A 23,552-nucleotide genomic window follows, 5' to 3' on the forward strand; every position below is an offset into this window, starting at 1 on the left:
TGCCACAGTAAATTACAAATTATTTTTAAAAAACAACAACAACAAAATTCTCAGAAAGAAATATAAGTTCTAAAAGTGAACCAATGTTGATGATGTGGAGAAATTGAAACACTCATATGTTGCTGGTAGGATAGAAAAATAATGCAACATGTCTGGAAAACAGTCTGTCATTTATTCCAAAGGTTAAACCTAGAGGTGTCCTGTGACCTAGAATTCTGTATATCAAAGAGAAATGAAAATTTACATCCAAGATAAACAACAAGGATATAGTGTACAGCACAGGGAATTATAGCCAGTAATACTGTCATAATTTATACTGGATTATAATCTGCAAAAACACTGAATCAATATGTTGTACACCTGAAAATAATATACTATTATAAATCAAATTTGAGGAAATTATATCTGAAAACTTTCCAAATCTAAAGAAAACAGATATGAAGATACAGGAAGCACAGAGGGCCCCAAACAAGATGAACCCAAACAGACCCACACCAAGGCATATTATAATAAAAATGGCAAAAGTTAAAGAGAGGATTCCAAAGGCAGGAATCCTTTGGAACCCCCATAAGGCTACCAGCTGTTTTTCTCTACAGAAACACTACAGGACAGAAGAGAGTGGCAAGATATATTCAAAGTCCTAAAAGGGAAAAATCTGTAGCCTAGAATACTCTACCTGGCAAGAATATCATTTAAAATAGAAGGAGAAATAAAGAATTTCTCCAATGAACAAAAGCTAAAAGAGTATAACAATACTATAATACTAAAGCCATTCTAAAAGAAATACTGAAAGGGCTTCTCTAAATAACAAACAAGTAAGAAGAAAGGGGTTGGAGGAAATCACAGTGGAAAAGCAAACACTTAAATAAGCCAGAATACAGATCTAAAAAGGGAAAGAAAAAAAAAACTTACTGTAAAAATGATGATAAACACAAGGAACGGCAAAAGAATGAACATGAAGATGTTAAAAAAGGACTTCAAAATCACAGAATGTGGGAAAAGAAAATAAAATCTAGACTCTTTTTTTCTAGAATGTATCTGAGTGTATATGACTATCAGGCTAAAGCAAACAGATATAGGAAGGGGTTAACATACTTGAAAAAGAGGGCAACCACAAATCAAAACCAAACATTACATTCACAAAAAACAAAAAAGAAAAGGACACAAGCATAAAATAAAAGGAAATCATCCAACCAAAAAAGGAAAGGAACAAAGGAGAAACATAGAATCAACTGAAAAACAAGGTTTAAAATGGCAATAAATACAAATTTGTCAATAATTACCTTAAATGTCAGAGTTCCCATCATGGTGCAGTAGAAATGAATCTGACTAGGAACCATGATGTTGTGGGTTTGATCCCTGGTCTCGCTCAGTGGGTTAAAGGATCTGGCATTGCCATGAGCTGTGGTGTAGTTTACAGATGCGGCTCGGATCTGGCATTGCTGTGGCTCTGGCATAGGCCGGCAGCTGTAGCTCCAATCAGACCTCTAGCCTGTGAACCTCCATATGCCACAGGTGCAGCCCTAAAAATAGAAAATAATGATAATAATAATTACCTTAAATGCCAGTGGACTGAATGCTCCAATCAAAAGACACAGAGTGGCAGATTGGATAAAAAGCAAGAGCCTACAATATGCTGTCTACAAGAGACTCATCTAAGGGCAAAGGACACATATACTTTGAAAGTTAGGGGATGGGGAAAGATAGTTCATACCAATGGACAAGACAGGAAAGCAGGGGAGTTGCAATATTCATATCAGACAAAAGAGACTTTAAAATGGAGGCCATAAAGAAAGACAAGGAAGGACACTATTTAATGGTAAAAGGATCCATACAAGAAGAGGACATTACAATTGTCAATATATATGCCCCTAATATAGGAGCACCCAGATATACACAACAAACACTAACAGACATAAAAGGAGAGATTGATGGGAATACAATCATAGTAGGAGACTTTAACACCCCACTCACATCAATGTTCTGATCCTCTAGACAGAAAATCAATGTGACAACAGAGATCCTAAATGACACAATAGAAAAGTTAGACTTCATTGATATTTTCAGGACATTACATGCAAAAAAAATGAGCATATACATTCTTCTCAAGTGAACATGGAACAGCCTGAAGGATTTATCACATAATGGGGGAAAAAAACTAACCTCAACAAATTTAAGACTATAGAAATTATTTCAAGTATCTTCTGTGACCACAATGTTATGAAACTAGAAATCAACCACAGGAAACGAAATGAGAAATAACTGACTACATGGAGACTAAACAACATGCTACTAAAAAACCAATGGGTCAATGAGGAAATCAAAAAGGAAATTAAAAAATACCTTGAGACAAATGATAATGAAGACACAACCTTTCAAAATCTATGGGATGCTGCAAAAGCAGTGCTCAAAGGGAAATTCATAGCAATACAGGCCTTCCTCAAAAAAGAAGAAAAATCTCAAATCAAAAACTTAATCCATCACCTAAATGTATTAGAAAAAAAGAGCAAATAAAACCTAAAGTCAACAGAAAGAAGGAAATCATAAGGATCATAAAGGAAATCAATAAAATAGAGATTCAAAAAACAATAAAAAAAATCAATAAAACCAAGAGCTGGTTCTTTGAAAAGGTAAGCAAAATTGACAAACCTCTGTCCAGACTCACTAAGAAGAGGAGAGAAAAAACCCAAATAAACAAAATAAGAAATGAAAAAGGAGAAATCTCAATGGACACTGCAGACATACAAAAAAAAAAATAAGAGAATACTATGAACAATTGTACACCAACAAATTTGACAACCTAGAAGAAATGGACAGCTTTCTAGAGACTTACAGCCCATCCAAACTGAATCAAGAATAAATAAATCAGTTGAACAGACCAATCACTAGAAATAAAATTGAATATGTAATAAAAAAAAAACACTCCCAACAAACAAAAGTCCAGGACCAGATGGCTTCACAGGCAAATTCTACCAAACATACAAAGAGGAAATTATACCCATCCTCCTTAAACTTTTCCAAAATGTTGCAGAAGAAGGAACACTCCCAAAGACACTCTGTGATGCTACCGTCACCCTAATACCAAAACCAGACAAAGATACTACCAAAAAAGAAAAATATAGACTAATATCTTTGATGATATAGACACAAAAATTCTTAAAATTTTAGCCAACCGAATCCAAGAACTTATAAAACAGATCAAACACCACAACCAAGTGGGATTCATCCCAGGTTCACAAGGATGGTTCAATGTACACAAATCAATCAACATCATATACCACTTTAACAAAAAAAAAGTCAAAAACCACATGATTATCTCAATAGATTCAGAAAAAGCATTTGACAAAGTCCAATATCCACTCATGATAAAAACTCTTACCAAAGTAGGTATAGAGGGAATGAACACACGTTAATGTAACAAAAGACAATTAAGAATAAACCCACAGCCAATATATTACTCAATGGAGAAAAGCTGAAAGTCTTCCTGCTAAATTCTGGAATAAGACAAGGATGCCCACTCTCACCACTTTTATTCAACATAGTATTGGAATCCTAGCCACAGCGATCAGAACAGCAAATGAAATAAAAGGTATCCAAATTGGAAGAGAAGAGGTAAAACTGTCACTGTATGCAGATGACATGATACTATTACAGAAAATCCTAAGGACTCCACACAAAAACTTTTGAGCTGATCAGCGAATTCAGCAAAATAGCAGGATACAAGATTAACATTCAGAAATTGGTCGCATTTCTGTAAACTAACAAGAAATATTAGAAAAAGAATACAAAAATACCTTTAAAATCACACCCCCAAAAATTAAATACCTGACCAAGGAGGTGAAATCCTTATATGCTGAGAACTGTAAGACTTTAATCAAGGAAATTAAAGAGGATTCAAAGAAATGGAAAGATACTCCATGCTCCCGGGCTGGAAGAATTAATATCATAAAAATGGGCATACTCCTCAAAGCAATACATATTCAATGCAATCCCTATCAAATTACCCATGGCATTTTTCACAGAACTACAAAAAACAGTCCAAAAATTTATATGGAACCACAAAAGACCCAGATTACCAAAGCGATACTGAGGAACAAAAACAAAGCAGAAGATGTAACTCTTCCAGACTTCAGGCAATATTGCAAAGCAGCAGTAAGCAAGACATTGTGGTACTGGTATCAAAACAGACACAGAGACCAGTGGAACAATATAGAGAACCCAGAAATAAACCCAGACATGAATGGCCAATTAATCTTCAACAAAGGAGGCAAGAATATAAAAAGGGGAAACAGACAGTCTTTTCATCATGTGGTGCTGGAAAATTGGACAGCCACATGTAAAACAATGAAACTGGAACACACCCTCACACTAGGCACAAAAATAAACTCAAAATTGCTGAAAGACCTAAGCATAAGACAAGACATCATCAAACTCCTAGAAGAGAATATAGGCAAAACATTCTCTGACATCAGCCTTACAAATGTTTTCTCAGACCAGTCTCCCAAGGCAACAGAAATAAAAGCAAAAATAAACCAATGGGACCTAATCGAACTGACAAGCTTTTGCGCAGAAAAGGAAACCATAAAAACAAACATAAAGACAACTTACAGAATGGGACAAAATAGTTTCAAATGATGCAACTGACAAGGGCTTAATCTCTAATATATACAAACAACTTGTACAACTCAACAGCAAAAAAGCCAACAACGCAGTTGAAAAATGGGCAAAAGACCTGAATAGACATTTCTCCGAAGAAGATATACAGACGGAAAACAAGCATATGAAAAAATGCTCAACATCCCTAATTATTAGAGAAATGTAAATTAAAACTACCATGTCACCAGTCAGAATGTCCATCATTAATACGTCCACAAATAACAAATGCTGTAGAGGGTATGGAGAAAAGGGACTCCTCCTGCACTGTTGGTGGGAATGTCAATTGGTACAACCACTATGGAAAACAGTATGGAGGTAGCTCAGAAAACCAAATATAGAACTACCATATGACCCAGCAATCTCACTCTTGGGAATATATCCAGAAAAATCTTTCCTTGAAAAAGACACATGCACCCATATGTTCATAGCAGAACTATTCGCAATAGCCAAGACAACTTAAATGTCCATCAATAGATGAAAGGATTAAGATGATGTGAGATATATAGCTATATGTATCTATATATCTATATATATCACTCAGTTATAAAAAAGAACAAAATAATGCCATTTGCAGCAACATGGATTGAACAAAGAATCTCATACTGAGTGAAGTAAGTCAGAAGGAGAAAGGCAAATACCATATGATATCACATATCTGGAATCTAATATATGGTACAAAAGAACCTTTCCACCAGAAAAAAATATATACGGACTTGGAGAAGAGATTGTGGTTGCCAAGGGGGAAGAGGAGGGGGAGTGAATGGATTGGACTGGGAGTCAAGGTTAATAAAGGCAAACATTGCATTTGGAGTGGATAAACACTGAGATCTTGCTGTATAGCACAGGGAACTATATCCAGAGACTTGTGATGGAACATGATGGAGGATAATATGAGAAAAAGAATGTGTGTGTATATCTATCTATCTGTCTGTCTGTCTATCTATCTGTCTATCATGTGCTGAGCTTTGCAGGAGACACACTTGTATTCATATCAGTGAGTAATTGTGTGACCTTGAGTAAACAACAGAATGTACTTTCTAGGCTCAGTTTCATCACCTATAAAACAAGGATGACAATAATAATATCCCTGAAGATGAAATGAAACTGAAGTAGTAAGTCACCTAGTCATACAGGCAAAAAATAGGTTAACTCCCTCCTTTTGGGAATAAGGTATAAAGTCAGTGTCAGGCAGTGGTTAAGATCCTGAACACAAGTTCTGGGGTTGAAATCTCAGCTCTGCCACTTAACAGGCTGTGCGATCTTGGGCCAGTGATGCTCCCGGTGCCTGGGAAGATGGGGACAGTGAGGACATGGCTCACAGGGCTGCTGGGAGGAACCAGGGCATCTGGAGCAGACCTGCCCTGCAGTGAGCACTGTGTGTGTCACCTCTCACAGCTGTCATGTCAACACCACCCCGCTGCAGCCCCAGGGCTCAGGGACCCTTTCTGAGCTGACAGAATGTGTGAGCTGCAAGCTGGGGCCTCTTCCAGAGCCAGGCTGGGCTGAGGAGGGTTGATCCCAGTTGGTCTTTTCTGGGTCTGCTCATGAGCAGGGGTGGGAGGTGGGGGAAGCTCAGTTCAAGCCCATCCCCCACCCCTACTCCAACAGCATCTGTTTCCACAGATCTGTCCAGTGCTTTGCCTGGAAGGGGAGTGAACTTCCTCAGGAAACAAAGTTCTTCTAAATGACCCATCTGGTCCACCAGGCTGCTCATGGGCTGGGCGGGACTCTGTGGGCCTCCTTCCTTCCCAATACTGGCCCTGATCACCCTTAGGGTCACGCCTACCCTCTTAGCACTACTGCCAAGAAATCACTCCCCTTGTCAAATCAGGATGCTGCCTATCCCTTGGGCTCCTGGCTGCCCTCTACTGCCAGCACCACCATCCCTCAGGCCACCTAAGGTCCAAGTCTATGTTCAGCCTCGGCCAGCTGCCCATCAGACAAACCTCTGCCCCCTTTAAGTCAATCTCTTATCACTAGTCTGGGACCACTCCTTACATGAATCCCTTAGAGAGAGCTTGTGGTTATTTCTGGTGCTTCAGGAAGAAGGAGGGACTTCCTGAGTGTTTTGCTTTGGGACCTTGGGAGAGGCTGGCCTGTCCACAGTTGTCCCCCATCTCACCCTCTGCCCTCCTCCCCCAGGGCCTTGGCAGCCCAGCTTAATCTTCTCCCCTCCCACAAACTCAGTTTCAGCTTTGTTCTTAGTGTCAGGGAGAACTGGCCCAAATACAGCACATAAAGACACAGTTGTCTGAACTTCAAACAAATAGGGCAGCTCAGCCACCTGCCCCTTAGTAGGAAGCCATTACTATTGTATTGAAAAAAAAGCCTAATATGTGATGGATATATTATTATGGTTCTATTATAAAATAGAATGAAAAACTCCTCATTCACATTCAAGTAAAATAGGAGCCTTCGTGGATAAACCCTACAACGCAGATACACAAGGAAAGGATATCAACTTTTTGGTCACTGATGTATTCCCAGGGCTGAAAAGGAAGACTGGCACAGTGAGGTTAGTCAAATGAATATAACGTGAGCGGACAGCATCAGGCTCAGGCTGAACCTCCTGACTGGTCTGTATTCCATCCCTCCTGCCCTTTAGGGAAAATGTCTGAGAATCAGTGATTCACATGTTATCTCCCAGAATCCTCCTCACAACCCCTGGTCCTGGGTGATGAACATCTGCATGCAGGAAACCACGAAGAACCTGGGTTCCCTGCCATATTTGAGGACGTGCCCATAATTTGAATTTTTATGAGACTGGGCCTCTCCCAAGATAAAAAACTTGAAGGTAGGAAAAATTGACCTTCCCCCAAAGTGGAGCCTGGACACACACTTAAGGAGCCAGTGACACACAGGTAAAAGCTCAGATCAGAATTCCTTGTGCTTGGCCTGCTAGCATCCGGTGTGCATTTCCAATTGCCATGGTTCCTGGACCAGCTGCCCCTGGTTGTGCCCTGGCTACCCAGCCCCCCTCCTTCCTGGTCTGAGCCTCTTGTGGGCCTGATCCCTTCCTAATAATTTGCCAATCTACCCAGCATCATTTTAATACAATTATTCTCTGCTTATATTACCAAAGATGTTTTCTATGGCGTGTAATTAAGAACCTTCAAGGTGAAAAGCCAAAGCTATTATGTCCACTTCTGGATGAGGAAACCGAGGCTTAGACTGGCACTGACTGAGCACAGGAAGCGTGATCCAGGCTGAGCTCTGGTCTCTGTTCAGGGTTGGAGGCAGGTGAGATGTAATGGGAAAGGACCTGAGATGACCAGAAGGAACTGAAGGAGTTCTCAGTGTCTGGAGAGAGGGAGGAGATGAGGCTGGAGTGGTGGGGAGGGGTCTGAGCTTGCAGGGCTTTGGAGGTGACCTCTGGAGTTTGTTTTTCCTCCTAAGGAGGCAAAGAGAAGCCTTCAAGGTATCTCAGTTTGAGCTCAGTCCAAATCAGATATTAACCAAATCAGATATTAAGGTAAAGAGCAAAGATGGAGGCGTCAGGTAGAAGCTTCTGGCAGGCGTCCAGGTGAGCGGATGGATGGATCTGGACCAGGCAGTGGCTTTAGAGATGAAGAAGAGTGGGTGTATTCGTGAGTGTTTTGTGAGAAGCATCTGTGAAGGTGGTGCCTTGGCTTAGATTGGAAAATGGGGATGGGGCAGTGTGTGTTGGGGGTGGGGGTTCAAGAGACGGGACTGGACATGATGAGAGAAAGGTACCCTGAGCCATGCAGATGGAGAGAGCGGGAGAGAGATGGACATGTCTTTACGACTTTGAGTCTCAGCAGATGTCAGATCCAGAGACAGATATTGGGGATGTGTCACCATAAAGCCTATTCACTTCCTGTAGCACCTTCGTAAAAGTCTCATCATTAGAGCACCTTCCCCTGTCCCTCTACCCCCACACCCCAGTAATGCTCTTTCCCCTTGTTTTCCATTTGTCATGGCATTTATCATTCACTGACCCGACATTACATATTGGTTCACTTATTATCCATCGCCTGCACTAGAATGTCAGCCCTATGAGGGCAGAAACTATCCGTTCTGTTCTCTGCTCTCTGTCCAGTACTTAGAACAGTGCCTGGCACACACTTGGTGCACAAAAATATTTGCTGACTTTGTGGAATCTTAAAGCCACTTGCCTGGAGGGAGAAGAGCAGGTGCCCAGAACAGACGTGGTCTTGGCACAAGTCCTGAGGACCTGAAACACTCAGACGTGGGAGAGGAGGAGGGAGAGGAAGACAGAGGAGAGGCTGAGCAGCTGGAGGAACATCCCCCCAGGGAATGGTTTTCTGAATTGTGCTGAGAGATCTAGTGATGAGAACACGAATACACCTTGAGTTGCCCAGTGGGGCTCCCTGATGACCTGGTGAGCAAGGCTTCCTTGGAGAGGAGAGAAGAGAGGGCAGAGAGGGGCTTGGAGCAAATGAGAGGAGGGAAAATGGAGAGGGGGTGTCGGTCATGTCCACCGAGCTTGTGGGGAAAGGGTGCAAAGCCTATAGCCTGGAGGGTGTAGGATGGAGGGTTTGCTTTTGTTTGGTTTTCAACTGGGAGATGCTGCCTTGTGCCTTGTGCTTGATAGGTGCCTGGTGCATAGCAACCCCTCGATAAATGTCACCAGTGTGTCCCTTGGTCCTCCTGCTGTGCTGGGTGTGACGTGCCCGCAGGGAAGGAGAGGAGCTCTGTCAGGTGGGGGAGAACAGGGAGGGAAGGATGTTCAGGTCGCACATAGACCTCTGGTTCCCAGGTCAGGTAAGGATGGACTCATCGCTCCTCCTCCCTCCTTCCATCACTCTCCTGTCTCCTCACTCACCGGCAGAGCAGCGGGTCTGAGGACAGTTCTGGGAGTAATGAGGTGAGCAGTGGAGCAGCCCTGCCCTCAGGGATGTCACAGGAGACAGCAGGGTTAGGGGAGGGGAACCCAGGCAGCTCCGGTGTGAGGACGAAGGAGGGAGATGGTCGGGGGCATCCGGGCAACATCCAGCTCATCCTCCTCCCTGGTCCCCAGGGCCTGGGACAGCCCTCGGCACACAGGAGATGCCAGATCCATACGGACTGAGTGCAGAACAGCTTCATCATCACACTTTGCTATTGTCTTTCAAGCACTTGCTGTGATCCAGGTCCTGGTACATCATTTCATCACTGCAATCACCCTCTGAGGTGGCCATGCTGAAGGGGTAGTCTGGGTTCCAGCCTGGGTTGGGAACAGTGAAAGTAGGGAAGTCTATGGGGTTTGTGAGGTGGAACCAGGATGGAGGGGTGCTGGGCATCCAGGGCACAGCCCAGGGCAGCTGGTCCAGGCCCCGTGTGGCTTGGTGGTGCATACTGGATGCTCTTGCAGGCCCCATCAGAAAGAATTCTGATCTAACCTTGTGCCTGTGTGTAGGCATAGGGAACATCCCAGGATAGAGGTCAAATAGGAGCTGCAGCTTCCGACATATGCCTCAGCCACAGCAATGCTGGTTTCTGAGCCACCTCTTCAACCTACACCACATCTCACAGCAACGAACCCACTGAGAAAAGCCAGGGATCGAACCTGCATCCTCATGGATACTAGTTGGGCTGTTACTTCTAGGCCATAACGGGAACTTCCAAAAAGATTTTTTTAAAGTTATTGTAGTTACATGTTTTAAAACTAAAATCCTTAGAGTTCCCGTCGTGGCTCAGTGGTTAACGAATCCAACTAGGAACCATGAGGTTGCAGGTTCGATCCCTGGCTTCACCCAGTGGTTTAAGGATCCAGCATTGCCGTGAGCTGTGGTATAGGTCACAGACGTGGCTCAGATCCTGGGATGCTGTGGCTCTGGTGTAGGCCGGCAGCTATAGCTCCAATTAGACCCCTAGCGTGGGAATCTCCATATGCCGCGGGAGCGGCCCAAGAAATGGCAAAAAAATAAATAAATAAACAAAAACAAAAAACCTAAAATGCTTAAAAAGGCCAGGAAACCTCCCTTCTGTCTGTGGCTCCATCCACTCTGTCCCAGCTCCCATACCCCCCACCCACTCACACCAGGTAGCTGCCCCACTGGACTCAGGGGAGAACGTCCTGTGCTCTTGATACAAGTCAAGTATACTCAGATGTGTTTGTTTCCCTTTTATTACATAGAAATTGATTAGCATACATCACTCTGTATCACACTGCTCTTACGTAATGTATCCCAGAGATATTTCCTTATTATCTGAGGGCATCTGCATGTCTGGCAGCTGTACAATGCTCCCTCTTGTGTGTCCACCATGATTCCTTCCCCTGAATCCTGACGATGAGCACATTGATAGCTTCCAGTCTTTCCACTCTTACCTCCAGATGAGATCTTGAGTGGGAGCTTGATTCGTGCTGCTCTGGCTAGAGAAAGTGCTGGGCGAGCCCAACACCCTACATGCAACCTCCACCACCTCAGCAGAACCCTAGTGCTCCAAAAACCACAGCTTTAAAGCCATGATTTTAGTCCTATGTGATCATTTCATAAATGGGAAACTGAGGCTCAGAACAAGGATAAGACTCATCTGTGGTCATGAACCATCTATGGCAGAACTGGAACAAGACACAAGATCTCCTGGGCTCTGCTCACAATGCTCTTCACGTTGCATCTCCAGTGTGACCCGACCAGGGCTGCGGGGACACTTGACTGGAGTCAGGAGTAGATGTGACTTGGACCCAGGGATGAATCCTTGGTCTGCTTCTCTCACACTCTGGGCTCCTGTTTCCCCCTTCTCCTCTTGGGATCAGCCCCTCTGCACCCTCAGCAGAAAGGACTTTGGGGTCCATAAGGGAAACACGAGCTCCCCACACAGGACCAGAGCCCTGGGGCTGCTGATCTGGACTCTGAAGAAGTGAAAAGTCGAGGATGTGCAGGAACAAGGGAGGCTGGGAGACTTCAGACTCTGGAGACGCTGGAGGCACTTTCTGTTTTTGAGAAGAATCACTGGAGAGTCAGACCACTGGGAAGTGACTGAGAAAACAGGTGTTGTGAAAGAGACATACGTCAACTGTCAAGCAATTGTCCTGGGGAAGGAGGGTCTGTCTAATCAGGAAGGATGAGACCCACAAACAGGCACCCAGCAGCCAAAGGAAACAAGCAGAGAGGGTGAACGCAGGGGAGGGAGGCAGCTCCCATCTCCACACCTGTGTCTCCAAGACCTGCCCCTTCCTTGGGCACCGGGAAGACTTGGGATTGGGAGGGGACCCGGAGTCTCTGGCACCCTCTCCCCAATCCTGATTAGGAGGAAACAGACCCCCCAGCGGTGAGTGACCCTTCAGGGTAAGGTGGCAGGTTGGCGCAGAACTGGGAGGATGGGGCTGGTGCCAGCCTGGAGGATGCTGCTGCCACCCTTGGAACAGGCAGCGTGGGCAGTAGAAATGAGGCAGAGAAAATGGGCTTTGATATAGTCCCTGATTAATGTTCATGTTTTAAGATTTGTAAAAACTAATCCAGACACACAGGCCCTGCTTATTGCAAGATTAACTACTGAAAGTACCTTTGTTTTAAGTCGAGGTGGGAACTAACCCCTGACCTATACGCTTGACTGTTGGCAAAAGAATTGTAAAGACTGGTGACTCTAAGTCTAGAGAAAAAAAGACTAAAAGGACCGTAAAACTTATGGAGCATCCCCTAAGTCTAAAGTCCCGATTGGACCAGACCCAATATAGGTAAACTGGGCAAGGCCAAGGGGAAGAAGAACTGATACCTGGGCCCCACATTGGTACTCGTGTCTTTAAGAGACAAAAACCCCCATAGAACCATAGAGAGGGGGGACTCTTTCTCCCCTTCCCAGCACAGTGTCTGTGCTGGGAGCTATTTGCTTTCCTGTAATAAAGACTTTTGCTTGCTTGCTGCCTGTGTGTTTGTCAAGTTCATTCTTCAGCTCTGTGAACAAGAACCTGGACTCTCGTCACATATTTCAGGTAAGAGAGAGAAAGACAGCTGCCTGGGAACCAGGGCACCTGGTCCTGCCTTTACTCTGCCAGACACAGGGAGACTGGGACAAGACCTGCCACCTCCCTGGGGTCCAGCTGTACCTTCGTTATGACAAGAGGGTGGGACTAGGCACAGGACATTTAAACTTTCTTTTGAGCTCCAGAGTAAGCAGACTGGACCTTGCCTTTGTGGCAAATGACCCTCAACCCCCACCAAACTGGACGGATGGAGCAGCTGCCCTCCTGAACCATGAGACTTGCTTGGACCATGAGCCTCAGGTGAGCCCACTCTGGGCAGTTCTTTGACTAAAGCACAGAGGCATCGCCATCCTCCTGGGAAGGGAGGTTGCACTCAGTTTGATTCCGGAAAACATTGATATAAGACTCTTTGCACCCACACTTCTGGGAGTCAATGCATACTTGCTTTGTGCATGACAATATCAAGTCTAACCAAGAAAGAAATGGAACTTTTCTTTCAAGCCAACCTGCGGATTTTAAATAGGGATTTTAAATAGTCTTTCAGAAGGCTCTGAGAACCTGGCTGAAGAGCTAAAAGGTAGGCCAGTGTGCCTGGAGTCTGAGCGAAAACAGCCAAACACACATCTTGGTAGAAGTCTATTGCTCTTTTGGGAGAAATAAGTCAATGGTTTTAGTGCTTTTCGAAGTTGGGAAGATGCATGCAACTGGGTTCAGAAAAATTTCTCCTGAAAATATCTAACTGTCTGAGGGCTGGTTCTGCCACTTTTCCCAGAGACCTTTGTAGGTCCTCATCCTGGTCTTTGCCCTGAATCCCTTTCAGGCTGGATTATAGGTCAGTGCTGCTGTGGCTCATGGCTGGACTTTTGTAGAACCAGGTGGTGAGCAACATTCTTTTCATCACAACCCCCTCCCTTTTGGTCTGAATTTCAGCCAACATGAGGCATTTTGGGATCAGTTTGTTCTAGGAATGCGTATTCCCAGGTCAGGAAAGGATTTCACTGATAAGCCACTCAAGGTGCCATGACTCACCTGGTTCTGGGAACAGCAGCCAAAAGGCACTGGACCACCTCTCTCTGGCTCATCAGCCTCTAGGAAGTCAATTCCTATTGTTGCTTCTAGCCCTGTCTAAGGTCACACTCTTACTATTACAATCAATAGTTTTATAGAGGTATACATCAGGTCATTTATTTCTAGTAGACTAGTCATCATCATTTTTTATTGGAACTCAATTACTCAACTATTTATCCAAGAAACAATAATCTTATAAAATAGGAAGAATACAAATAATAGAACTAGTGACATTAGTAAAGGCATCAGTAACTACTGTCATCTGTAAAGGAGTGACATGCCAGGTGCTAGAAGAAGAAACATTGATCTTTATGGTAGACCAGACATTTCTTCTTTTTTTTTTTTTTTTACTTTTGTCTTTTTAGGGCCACACTGGCAGCATAAGGAGGTTCCCAGACTAGGGGTCTAATCAGAGCTACAGCTGCTTGCCTACACCACAGGCATACAACACCAGATCCACACTGCATCTGAGACCTACACCACAGCTCATGACAACACTGGATTAATAACCCGCTGAGCAAGACCAGGGATAAACCCGCAGCATCATGATTCCTAGTGGGATTTGTTTAAGCTGTGCTGCAATGGGAAATCCGCCATGAGAGGATATCTTAGAGAAGGCACTTCTGCCCTTGGGGTTCTGGTTAACACACAAGGCACATGCACAATACACCCTCCTTAGGAGGCAGGAGGACAAAAGAGCAAAGAAAACATTTTAGGTTTAAATTTTTTGTGCCTTAAAATGTGCATTTTATCTCATTCCTTCTTAAGATGTTCCTGCCATGTGAGGCCCCTGGGTGAGGAACCCCTGCTTCCTCCCAGGACAGGAGTGAGAGGCAGCTGTGAGGGGCCTTCCCCTCCCCTCCCCCACAGCTCTGCTGGCCTGGCCCCTCTGCCCTGCTGACACTGGGATGCTGGCCTCTGAGGCTTTGCACTGAGAGCAGGCAAGGAAGAAGGCTTGTGGTGCCTCGCAGCCACCAGTTCCTGTAAGGAGCTGCTTTCCACACCCTGAGCGTGCACAGACATTTACACAGAGGCCTCCAGGTGCTGGCAGGGCCCCTTTCAGACCTAGGGGGCAGGATGTTGGGCACTGGGGTGAGGCCAAACTACCAGTGTCCCAGGGCTGGGCCAAGCCCCTAAGACTCTGCCTAAGATGGGAATTGGGAGGCAGTGGGGCAGGCTTGCAGAGATGCTGGTTTGTCTGAGAATGGAAATCTACTCAGTTTCTTCTGAACTCCAGGCAAATGTGGGTCAATGAGGAAAAGTTGATTTTGTGCCTTTGTCTTTTATTTTCGGATTGAGGTTAAAAAAGGACATCACGGCTCTGGGAGAAGGGACAATTCTCTCTCTGATGGACAGCAGAGGCTGATGGGAGCCAGGAGCTCCAGGAAACCTTTTAACAATGATATGCATTTGTATTATTGCATTATTTGGGAGTCCCAGAGAAGCAGGAAGCAGCAGCAGAAAACAACTGGCCAACAAGAAACTCATGTGCGCAGAGCACCGTCAAGCAGTACAAGTACTTTGACTCTTCCCATCCTCCCGCTCCCCACAAGAGATCTGAAAGATACTTCCCCTTTAAGAGTATGCTAGTTTGAGAACACAGTACTTTTGGCCCTTGTGATGAGAAAAAAGAGCAGAAAAGCTACCCAGGCTGGCGCCACCTTAAGCCTGGCAGTGGCCATTTTCTCCTTGCAGAGGCAGGGCCAGCTGTCTTGCCACTGAGGCTGGTGGGTCACAGGCTTGTCCCTCACAAACACTTCACACAGTTGTCTTGAAGACAATGCACTCAGTCCTTGGCCAGTTCTGTTTTTGACTCCCCAGAGAGCAGCGGGAATGGAAGGCACCTGCTCCTTGCTACCTTGTAAATGGGCTCTAGTCAGAGCATTTTGAATAAGCCTGCAACAACTCTGGAGCCAGTTTCAGGTGGGACTGGTGTGCTACCAGGCGGGCAGGGCCTCCGCCCCAGAGTTTCTGCTTTAAGCCTCTTGCTCACTGGAAATTATTGACCTCCACAGGTTTTCTTTTTTTTTAATGTTTAAAGGGGAGGTACACTGCACACCAGCCTCCACTGGGAGAAAGGGGGCTGAATTCCTAGCCACCCACCCCCACCAAACACACACCCCCAACTAATGCACAGCAGGGGACAGGCGGCTTTGGCCATGAGGCCCCTCCCAAGGCCCAGGGTAGGAAGAGCTGCACAGGGGCCTGTGTGATGTGAGTTCAGCACCTTAGGGGATGAGGGGGGCAGAGAAGGAAGACGTCTCAGGGCCCCTATTGATCCGAAGAGGAAAGAAGTGTCAGCGCACAGGAGATTAGAAAAGAACAGACGACCAGAAAGAGCCAGAGCAGAACATGTAGAAAAGAGCAGCAAGAGGAAGAGGGAGAACAGGATGTGGGCCACCAAAGAAAAGAGGAAGGGAGACAGAGCAGAGGAGGGAAGGAGACAGAAAAGGGAGTGAGACGAGAGGGGAAGGATGCGAGAAGGGAGTGAGGGGAGCCAGGAAGAGGACCTCAGGGGGCATCAGACTCCAGAAAGATACCTCTGGTGAGAAGAGTGACTCAGGAGCCCCTGGGAGGATCTTCAGTCCCCACAGAAACCCGACAGGACCAGAACACCAGGTCAGCCACGTAAAGGAGCAAGTTGATGGCAGTCAGGATGGTCACAGCCAGTCGCTGGTCCCAGGGGCACACGTAGTAGCTGGGTCACCCATAGTTGAGCAGGTCACATCGCTGGACCGCTGGGGCTGGCCACCCACCTTCTCATCAAACTGGTAGAGAGGCCAGAGGACCAGTGCGCTGGCGTAGAGGAGGACGGAGAGCAGGGTGAGCCCCAGCTGGAAAATGGGGAAGGGGATGGGCAGCCTGTATTCACAGTCCCCCAGGTTCAGCACAAGGACCACGGCGGCCTGGAGGAAGCAGATGGTGTACACGGCCACGCACCACCTCAGGGCCGGCTGCTCCTGGTACAGGGAGGTGTTGCTGATGAAGGCGAAGATGACACAGGCCGTGAAGGTCTCCAGCACCTTCAGCAGGCCTGGCATGGTGAGCACATAGTAGGTGACATCATTGAACCAAAAAAATCTCCAGATCACTCCCACTTCCATGGCATAAAGCAGAAATGTGATGCAAGAGAATCAATACAGTGGCAGTGATGGCCCGGTCCCAGTAAGGCCCATAAGGCAGGAATTGGACGTAGGCGATGGAATAGATGATGGAGGCAGAAAGACAGAGGAGAGCAGCATAACAGGCGAAGGTGCCGGAATGTTTCTACCAGACAGATTTTTTTGGTTCAATGATGTCACCTACTATGGGCTCACCATGCCAGGCCTAACCGGCATAGGTGACAGAATATTTGTACCTGACGGAAGGAAAATCAGACGTGAGGTTCCAAATCTGGAGCATGAGGATGATGAGAGTCACAGCGAAACAGAAGCACCAGATGGACAGGGTCCAGTTACCTAGAGCCCCCCTGCCCAATGCCCATGTCAGCCACCAGGAAGAAAGCCACACAAGGGGAGAAGAGCGGACACACTTGGAGGCAGCAGTCCGATAAACAATCACGTTCATCTATCAACCAGGTGGACATGGTAGGTGTGATGTTCAGGCAGGTTGAGGTCACAGGTATGCCAGTGGTTTTTGCTCAGGACCTGTCAGGGAAAGACCCACCCTGGAGATGGATTCAGTCAGACGCTTGGAAGAGGCTCAGGGGCCTGTGGTGGCTGAGGCTCAGGATCTGCGGGGTTTGAACTGTGGGTAATATCACAGCTGCTCCAGAATGCCCCTCATCCCCCTTGGCTTGTCAGGGGACTCGTCTGATCTCAAACCTCACAGCTGGGTTGGGTCTGGCCTCAAACCATGAACATTTTTTACCTTTTTGAGCTTTTTGCCATTATCTATGGAGAAACAGCATAGGCGGGTCCTTATCTACAATCCCAGAACTTCAAGTCTCTCAAAACTGAAAATGAATTTTTTCTTAAATTGCTTTGTAACAAATTTTGATCTAAACAGACATGAGAAAATTAATGGTCTTTGTTTAATTGACTTAGTGGGCATTTGCAAAAGGGCAGTTGTGGAAATACCAATGTGTTTTACTACAAGGCACTTTCAGACCCCAGTGAGGTGTTACGTCCTACAGAGTAGAGGCACCATGTCACCTGACTGAAGCTGAAGAATTCTCAGTTCAGGAGCATATCTGGAGTAGTGGGTTCTAGGGTTAACTCCATTTATTGATGAGAAATCTAAGGTTTAGGAAATCCAGTGCCTTCCTTAAACTCCAAAGGCGAGGAGTGGGACCCCAGACAACTGTGCCAAAGCTGTGGGTTTGAGCCCTGTGCTCTCCAGCCCAGCATTGCAGCAGGTCCCGTGGGTGGGAGCCCACGACCAAAGCTTCGGGCTCTGGGAATCCAGGACCTCACTCAGGGCCACGGCCTCCTTCACAGCAACCTGAAGGGACAGGGGTCTGGCCTCTCCTCCCTGCAGCCACCTCTAGAAGGAGCTGCCATCTCAGGGGACACAGCCCCACCCAGAGGAGGGCAGGTGCAGAGGTGAGCAGGGAGAGGCCCTGGGGGAGAGCAAGGCAGTGGGGACAAGATGACATGGGAAGTGGGAACCGGTTTGTTCCCCTCCCGCCAGATTTGCCTGGACATGTGCCTCTCCCCCATTTGGAGAGGAGACCCCAAGCCCATTACTCCAAGGTGGAGCCTCATGGAGGAAACGCAGACTCCATGGACAGGAAGTCTGGCTGCTGAGCCCCAAAGCTGCCGTCCAGGTGGGTGTCTGGAAAGATCTGGGAGTAGTACCAGCTGAGGGGGGATGTGTCTGGCCTGGGAGACTGGTTAGCAGCTTCCAAGCTGGGAAGCAGGGATTGGAGATGAACGAGGGTGTTGCGTCTGGATGACGTGTGATGTGGAGCCGTTCAGGGCATCCCAGGGGAGCGGGTGTCGGCCGAGTCCTCCTGGTGGAGGCAACCCGCTTCCTCCCAGGCTTTGTCTAGAACCCAGGGCTGTTCCTGGGCTGTCAGCCTGTACTCACCAATGCCTGCACACGGGTCCAGCTTGGGCAGTGGTGTGAAAAACAACGCGAAGGATCATTTCCACCATTTTTTGTGGATCATCTCCGTACAGAAGCCTGGCTTTTTCCAGCTGGGTAGGTCTGAGGTGGAAAACAGAGTAGAAGTCCACTAATAGCCCACTGGCTGCCCTTGGGCATTAGAGCCTCCCGCAGGGACCTGTCCTAAAGGAAATCCACCCACCGCCCCTGTAGGGCACACACACTGGCCAAACCGAGTGCCCTGTCAGGTGTCAAAGGCAGAGACCATCTCACACCTTGCTTCCCCACACACAGGGGGAGTGGTGAGCCTCCGCCAGGTTCCCCACGAGTCCTCCTCCTCCCAGAGATGGGCCATGGGAGGCCAGAGCCCCAGGCAGCCCCGTCAGACCCTGGGAGAGAAAGCACAGCAGGTTCAGTCCCCTGGAAGTTCAGACCCACTCTCATCCTGGCTTGAAGGCAAAGAGGCCTTTGGAAAGGGAGCAGGCTTCTCACATTTGCATAAGTAATTTCCTGTCCTTGTTGGAAGAATCCTTATTATGGAGCAGCAGGAAAGCCTGCACCTACGGAATCTCCTCCCACTTACCCATGCTAACTGCAAAATAGGAACTGCGAGACCCTTTCAGGGGCCAGCATTCTTCCGAAGGCAAAACATACCTTGGCCAGGCTATATTACAGTAAATACTCGTTCACTCCTTTTGTCTTGGTCATGGGCTTATAGCTAGGATCGTGCCAATCTGCTCAGACGTGTCCCAGGGGACTTCTGGAAGGGATGGAGGTCCACCCCCACTTCACCTCTCTTTCTTCTCCTGAACAGATTTCAAACAAACAAATTCTCCCTCAGACAGAGCCAGGTCCAGAGGGCCAGACTGCCATTGCCCAGTCCTGCAGTATCTGAACTGACCCCCAAAGGACAAAGGGCAACGAAAGTGCCCGAATGGGTGGGACGGGGGGCTCCAGGGTGCATATACCTGGACGCACTCAGTCAAGAGCATGGCTGCTCTTGGAGTTCCCGTCGTGGCTCAGCAGAAATGAATCTGACTAACCTCCATGAGGAAGCAGTTTCAATCCCTGGCCTCACTCAGTGGGTTAAGGATCCAGCACTGCCATGAGCTATGGTGTAGGTTGTAGACGTGGCTCGGTTCTGGCGTTATTGCGGCTGTGGTAAAGGCCAGTAGCTATAGCTCTGTTTCGACCCCTAGCCTGGCAACCTCCATACGCCTGGAGTGCTGCTGTAAAAAGCAAAAAAAAAAAAAAAAAAAAGGCACTGCAGCTCCTTCAGAGGCCAGTTTTTTTTTCTCAACAGAAGGTCAAAGCAGGTTGCCAGCAACTAGTGGTGGGGTACAGGAAAAGTTTCAGAAAATAAGTTCAGCAGATCCTCGACACCCGGAACCAGTGGGGCCCAACCATCCCAGGGGAATCTTGGCCTCACCCCAAAGGAGGTAGAGGGGCCAGGAGCCTCAGAGATCTGACTCCTGCCTGGAAGGCTAGCGTGTATCACCGAATTCAGGCTTGTCACTCAAGAAGCCAATGCTGAGAGATAAGTACTGGATCAAAGAAAAGCAGCTTTATCTTAAGGAAGCCAGCAACCTGGGGAGAAGCTGAGTTAATATGCGGAAGAACCAACTCCTCAAGTTTCAGCCAGGATCCTACAAGAAGGGAAGCAGGCAATTGCTGCAGGCCACCAGCTGGGGTGGGCTGTGCTTCTAGTGCTGAAACGGCAAGGTTCCTACAGCAGTGCCTGCCCGCCCGCATCACCATGTGTGCTTCCTCAAGGCTGGGCTCCATGCCCATCGTGAGCGTCCTCTTCCGCCTCCTGCAGCTGCTCTCCACCTGCGTGCCCTTCTCCCTGGTGGCCAGCGACGACATTCTGAAGGGGGACATCATTAACTGGTACATGTTCCTCTGGTGCTTCTGCTTCACTGTGAGCCTCCTCATCTTCCTAGTGGAGCTTTGTGGGCTCCAGTCCCGCCTCCGGGACTGGAACTTTATCTGGGATAAATTTCTCTATGCCTATGCCTTTAACTTCGCCATCGTCTGCCTCACAACCTCCATCATCTTCGGCACCGCCCACATTCAGTTCTTGTCTCCAGGCCCCACCCGGGACCGCGCCATCACTGCCACCGCTTTCTCCTGCATCGCCGCTGTGCTCTATGCCATTGAAGTGGCCTGGGTTTGTCTCCGGCCTGGCGATATGTCCTGCTTTGTGCCCACCTTGCCAGGCATGCTCCGGAGGCTGGAAAACATTGCGGCCTGCGTCATCTTCGTCTTCGTCAGCAGCCGCTCCCTGTACCAGCACCAGCCGGCCCTGGAGTGGTGTGTGGCCGTGTATGCCATCTGCTTCATCCTGGGGGCCGTGAACTTCCTCGTGAATGGGTCTGACTGTGACAACGACAAAAAGCTGCCTGTCCGTTACCCCCGCTTCCTGCAGGGACAGACCGTGCTCTCACTCCTCCTCTATGCCAGCGCTCTGGTCCTCTGGCCTCTCTACCAGTTCAGTGAGAAGTTGGGCGGCCAGCCCCAGCGGTCCAGCGATGCCAGCTGCAGCGATCACCTCACCTCCTTCGTCTGCATCTGGGACCAGCGACTGACTGTGACCATCTTGACAGCCATCAACCTGCTGCTTTACGTGGCTGACACCGCGTACTTGGCCCGAGAGGCTCTTGTAGGAACTCAGGCTCAGCCCAGGGGCTCCCGATAACCATTCTCACTGGAAGTTTCTTTACTGGTGTCCTCTGGTGGCCTCTTCCTGGTGCCCTCTGACCCTTCTCACGTCCCTCCCCCTCATCCCAGCCTCTTCTCTGTTTCCTTCCCTTCTTCTGCTCTGTCTCCCTCCCTCTTTTCTCTGGCTGCCCACACTCTGCTTTGCCTCTTTCTCTGTCTGCTCTCATCTTTTCTACATTTTCTGCTCTTTGCTGCTTTTCTGGTCTTTTGTCGTCTCATCTCCTGTGAGCTGACCACGTCTTCCCATGTTTCTTCTCCTGATCACTGGGGACCCCAAGACGTCCTCCTTCTCTGCCCCTCCCTCCTCCTAAGGTGCTCAAGGCACATCACACAGCCCTCTGTGCAGCTCCTCATACCCCGGGCCTCGGGAGGGCTCTTGTTGCCAAAGCTGCCTGTGCCCCTGGCTGTGCCTTAGGTGTGGGGTGTGTGTGGATTTGGGGGGTGGGGTGGATAGCTAGGGATTGGGCCCCCTTTTTCCCAGTGGAGGAGGTGTACAGTGCACCTCTCCTTTGAGTTAAGGTCTGCAAAGCTCAGTAATATCTAGCAGCAGGAAGCTTCACACAGAGACCCTCTGAGGCCCACCTGGTGCTCAGCCCCACCTGAGACTGGCTCCAGAGTTTGTGCAGTCTTACCAAAATCCACAGCGGGCTCCGAGGAAGCCAGGGGTGGGCTCCTTCCATCCCACCTACTCTCTGGGGAATCGAAAGTGGAGCTGGCAAAGGAGGCCAAGGTCTTTAGGACAACTGTCTAGAGCACTTTTGAGGGTCAGGGACGTGACCCTCCTGCCTCAGTGCTAAAGGCAGCATGTCCTGCCTCTGCAGGGAGAAGCAAATGGCCATTGCCAGCTTGAAAGCTGATGTGAGCCTGGGTGTTTTATTTTTTTTTCTTGTTTCTGGCTAGGAGGGCAAAAATGCTGGGTGCCCCTGTTCTTCAAGGAGAAGTTTCTTTGCAAATTCTCTTGGGGTGGTGGCTGGGCTGGGTGGGGACTGCTTCTGCCACAGTCAAAGAAACTGCAGGGCGTGAGAGTGTTTTTCATGTGCCTCTAGCCTTCTGCTATGGCCTCCTGCTTCTCTGAAACTCAGGCATAATCCGATCTCTAAAATGTATACAGTTATTTCTCTTATTCCCTGGAACTTCTGCTTCACATCAGCCCCTCTGCTAGACATAGAGAAAAGCCTTGTCCCTGATCCCAAATCCAGCCAGTTCCTTATGCTTTAACCTTTTAAAGATGAAAGAAAGAAAAACCACAAACCCCACACATCACCAAACCCTAATTGCCTCCAATGTGCCTAGAGCTCAGAAGAGGCCTAGAAGATTCCCAGCCTCCCCCCCAGAGTCCCTCTCTGGGAGCCCCTCCCCCAGCCTCCCCTCCCCCTGCCCAGCCAGAGCCTAGGGAGTGGCCCAGCCCTGGGAAACTAGAGTTAGGCCCCACCCCAATGCTCTACATCCTGTCCTCTAGCTCTTGAAGGGGCCCTGCAGCTCCTAGATGCCTCTCTCTTTAACGTGTGGGCCTGTGTGCTTATCAGTGTGTGTGTGTGTGTGTGTGTGTGTGTGTACACGTGCATGCATTGAGATCAGCAACACTTTTTAGTAACTGGGGGCCTGGAAGTCACCCCAGGCCTTCTTCCTCTTTTACTCTCAGCCACAAAGCCCCAGAGCCCAGCATCCCAGTGTCAGCAGGGCAGAGGGCCCAGGGCAGCAGAGCTGTGGGGGAGGGGAGGGGAGGGGAGGGACCCTCACGGCTGCCTCTCACTCCTTTGCTGGGAGGAAGCAGGAGCTCCTCACCCAGGGGCAGGTTGGGTGGATGGGGAGGGCCCAAGGAGGTGGTCCCATGGCAGGCAAATCTGAAGATGAAATGAAATAAAATGCACGTGTGAAGGCAAGGCAAGAAAATATGGAGCGTAAAAGGGGTCTCTGTACTTTGCGCCTCCCCCCTCCCCTCTAGTGTGCATGGTGCCTCTGCATTCTCTTGAACCAGACCTCCCCAAGGGCAGAAACACCTACTCACCCAGAAAGACACATGTTTCTTCTTCTGGCATCAGTCCCATCTCTCTTTACAGCCCTGTTTACTCCTGACCTTGTTCATGTCACTAGCTAGAGGACTTGTATTTGGGCTCTTTTACAAGATTCTTGTTCTTGTCTTAATAAGTGTGTCACTGAGCCTCTGATC

At 48.0% G+C, this 23,552-nt stretch overlaps 1 protein-coding gene, 1 long non-coding RNA gene and 1 pseudogene across 2 annotated transcripts; 1 reads left to right on the plus strand and 2 right to left on the minus strand.

Moving 5' to 3' along the window:
• Positions 1 to 16,130: 16,130 nt before the first annotated feature.
• On the minus strand, positions 16,131 to 17,250 carry LOC125135982 (myeloid-associated differentiation marker-like; annotated as a pseudogene).
• A 1,097-nt stretch (positions 17,251 to 18,347) lies between these two features.
• Positions 18,348 to 19,636, minus strand: LOC125135852 (uncharacterized). Its single transcript, XR_007137065.1, has 3 exons — positions 19,316 to 19,636; positions 18,937 to 19,050; positions 18,348 to 18,763 (listed from the first exon to the last, which is right to left on the minus strand). It is a non-coding gene; the product is annotated as an uncharacterized LOC125135852 (long non-coding RNA).
• A 507-nt stretch (positions 19,637 to 20,143) lies between these two features.
• On the plus strand, positions 20,144 to 23,275 carry LOC125136380 (myeloid-associated differentiation marker-like). The gene has a single exon (XM_047797148.1). It carries the CDS (start codon positions 20,418 to 20,420, stop codon positions 21,357 to 21,359), a length of 942 nt encoding a protein of 313 aa, XP_047653104.1. The 5' UTR covers positions 20,144 to 20,417; the 3' UTR covers positions 21,360 to 23,275.
• The last annotated feature ends 277 nt before the right edge of the window (positions 23,276 to 23,552 follow it).

Source organism: Phacochoerus africanus, chromosome 9 (genome assembly GCF_016906955.1).
Source record: "Phacochoerus africanus isolate WHEZ1 chromosome 9, ROS_Pafr_v1, whole genome shotgun sequence".
NCBI lineage: Eukaryota > Metazoa > Chordata > Mammalia > Artiodactyla > Suidae > Phacochoerus > Phacochoerus africanus.

What these genes read in the sequence shown, in the direction of transcription:
- LOC125136380 (XM_047797148.1), top strand. Translation starts at nt 20,418, where the DNA reads ATGTGTGCTTCCTCAAGGCTGGGCTCCATGCCCATCGTGAGCGTCCTC.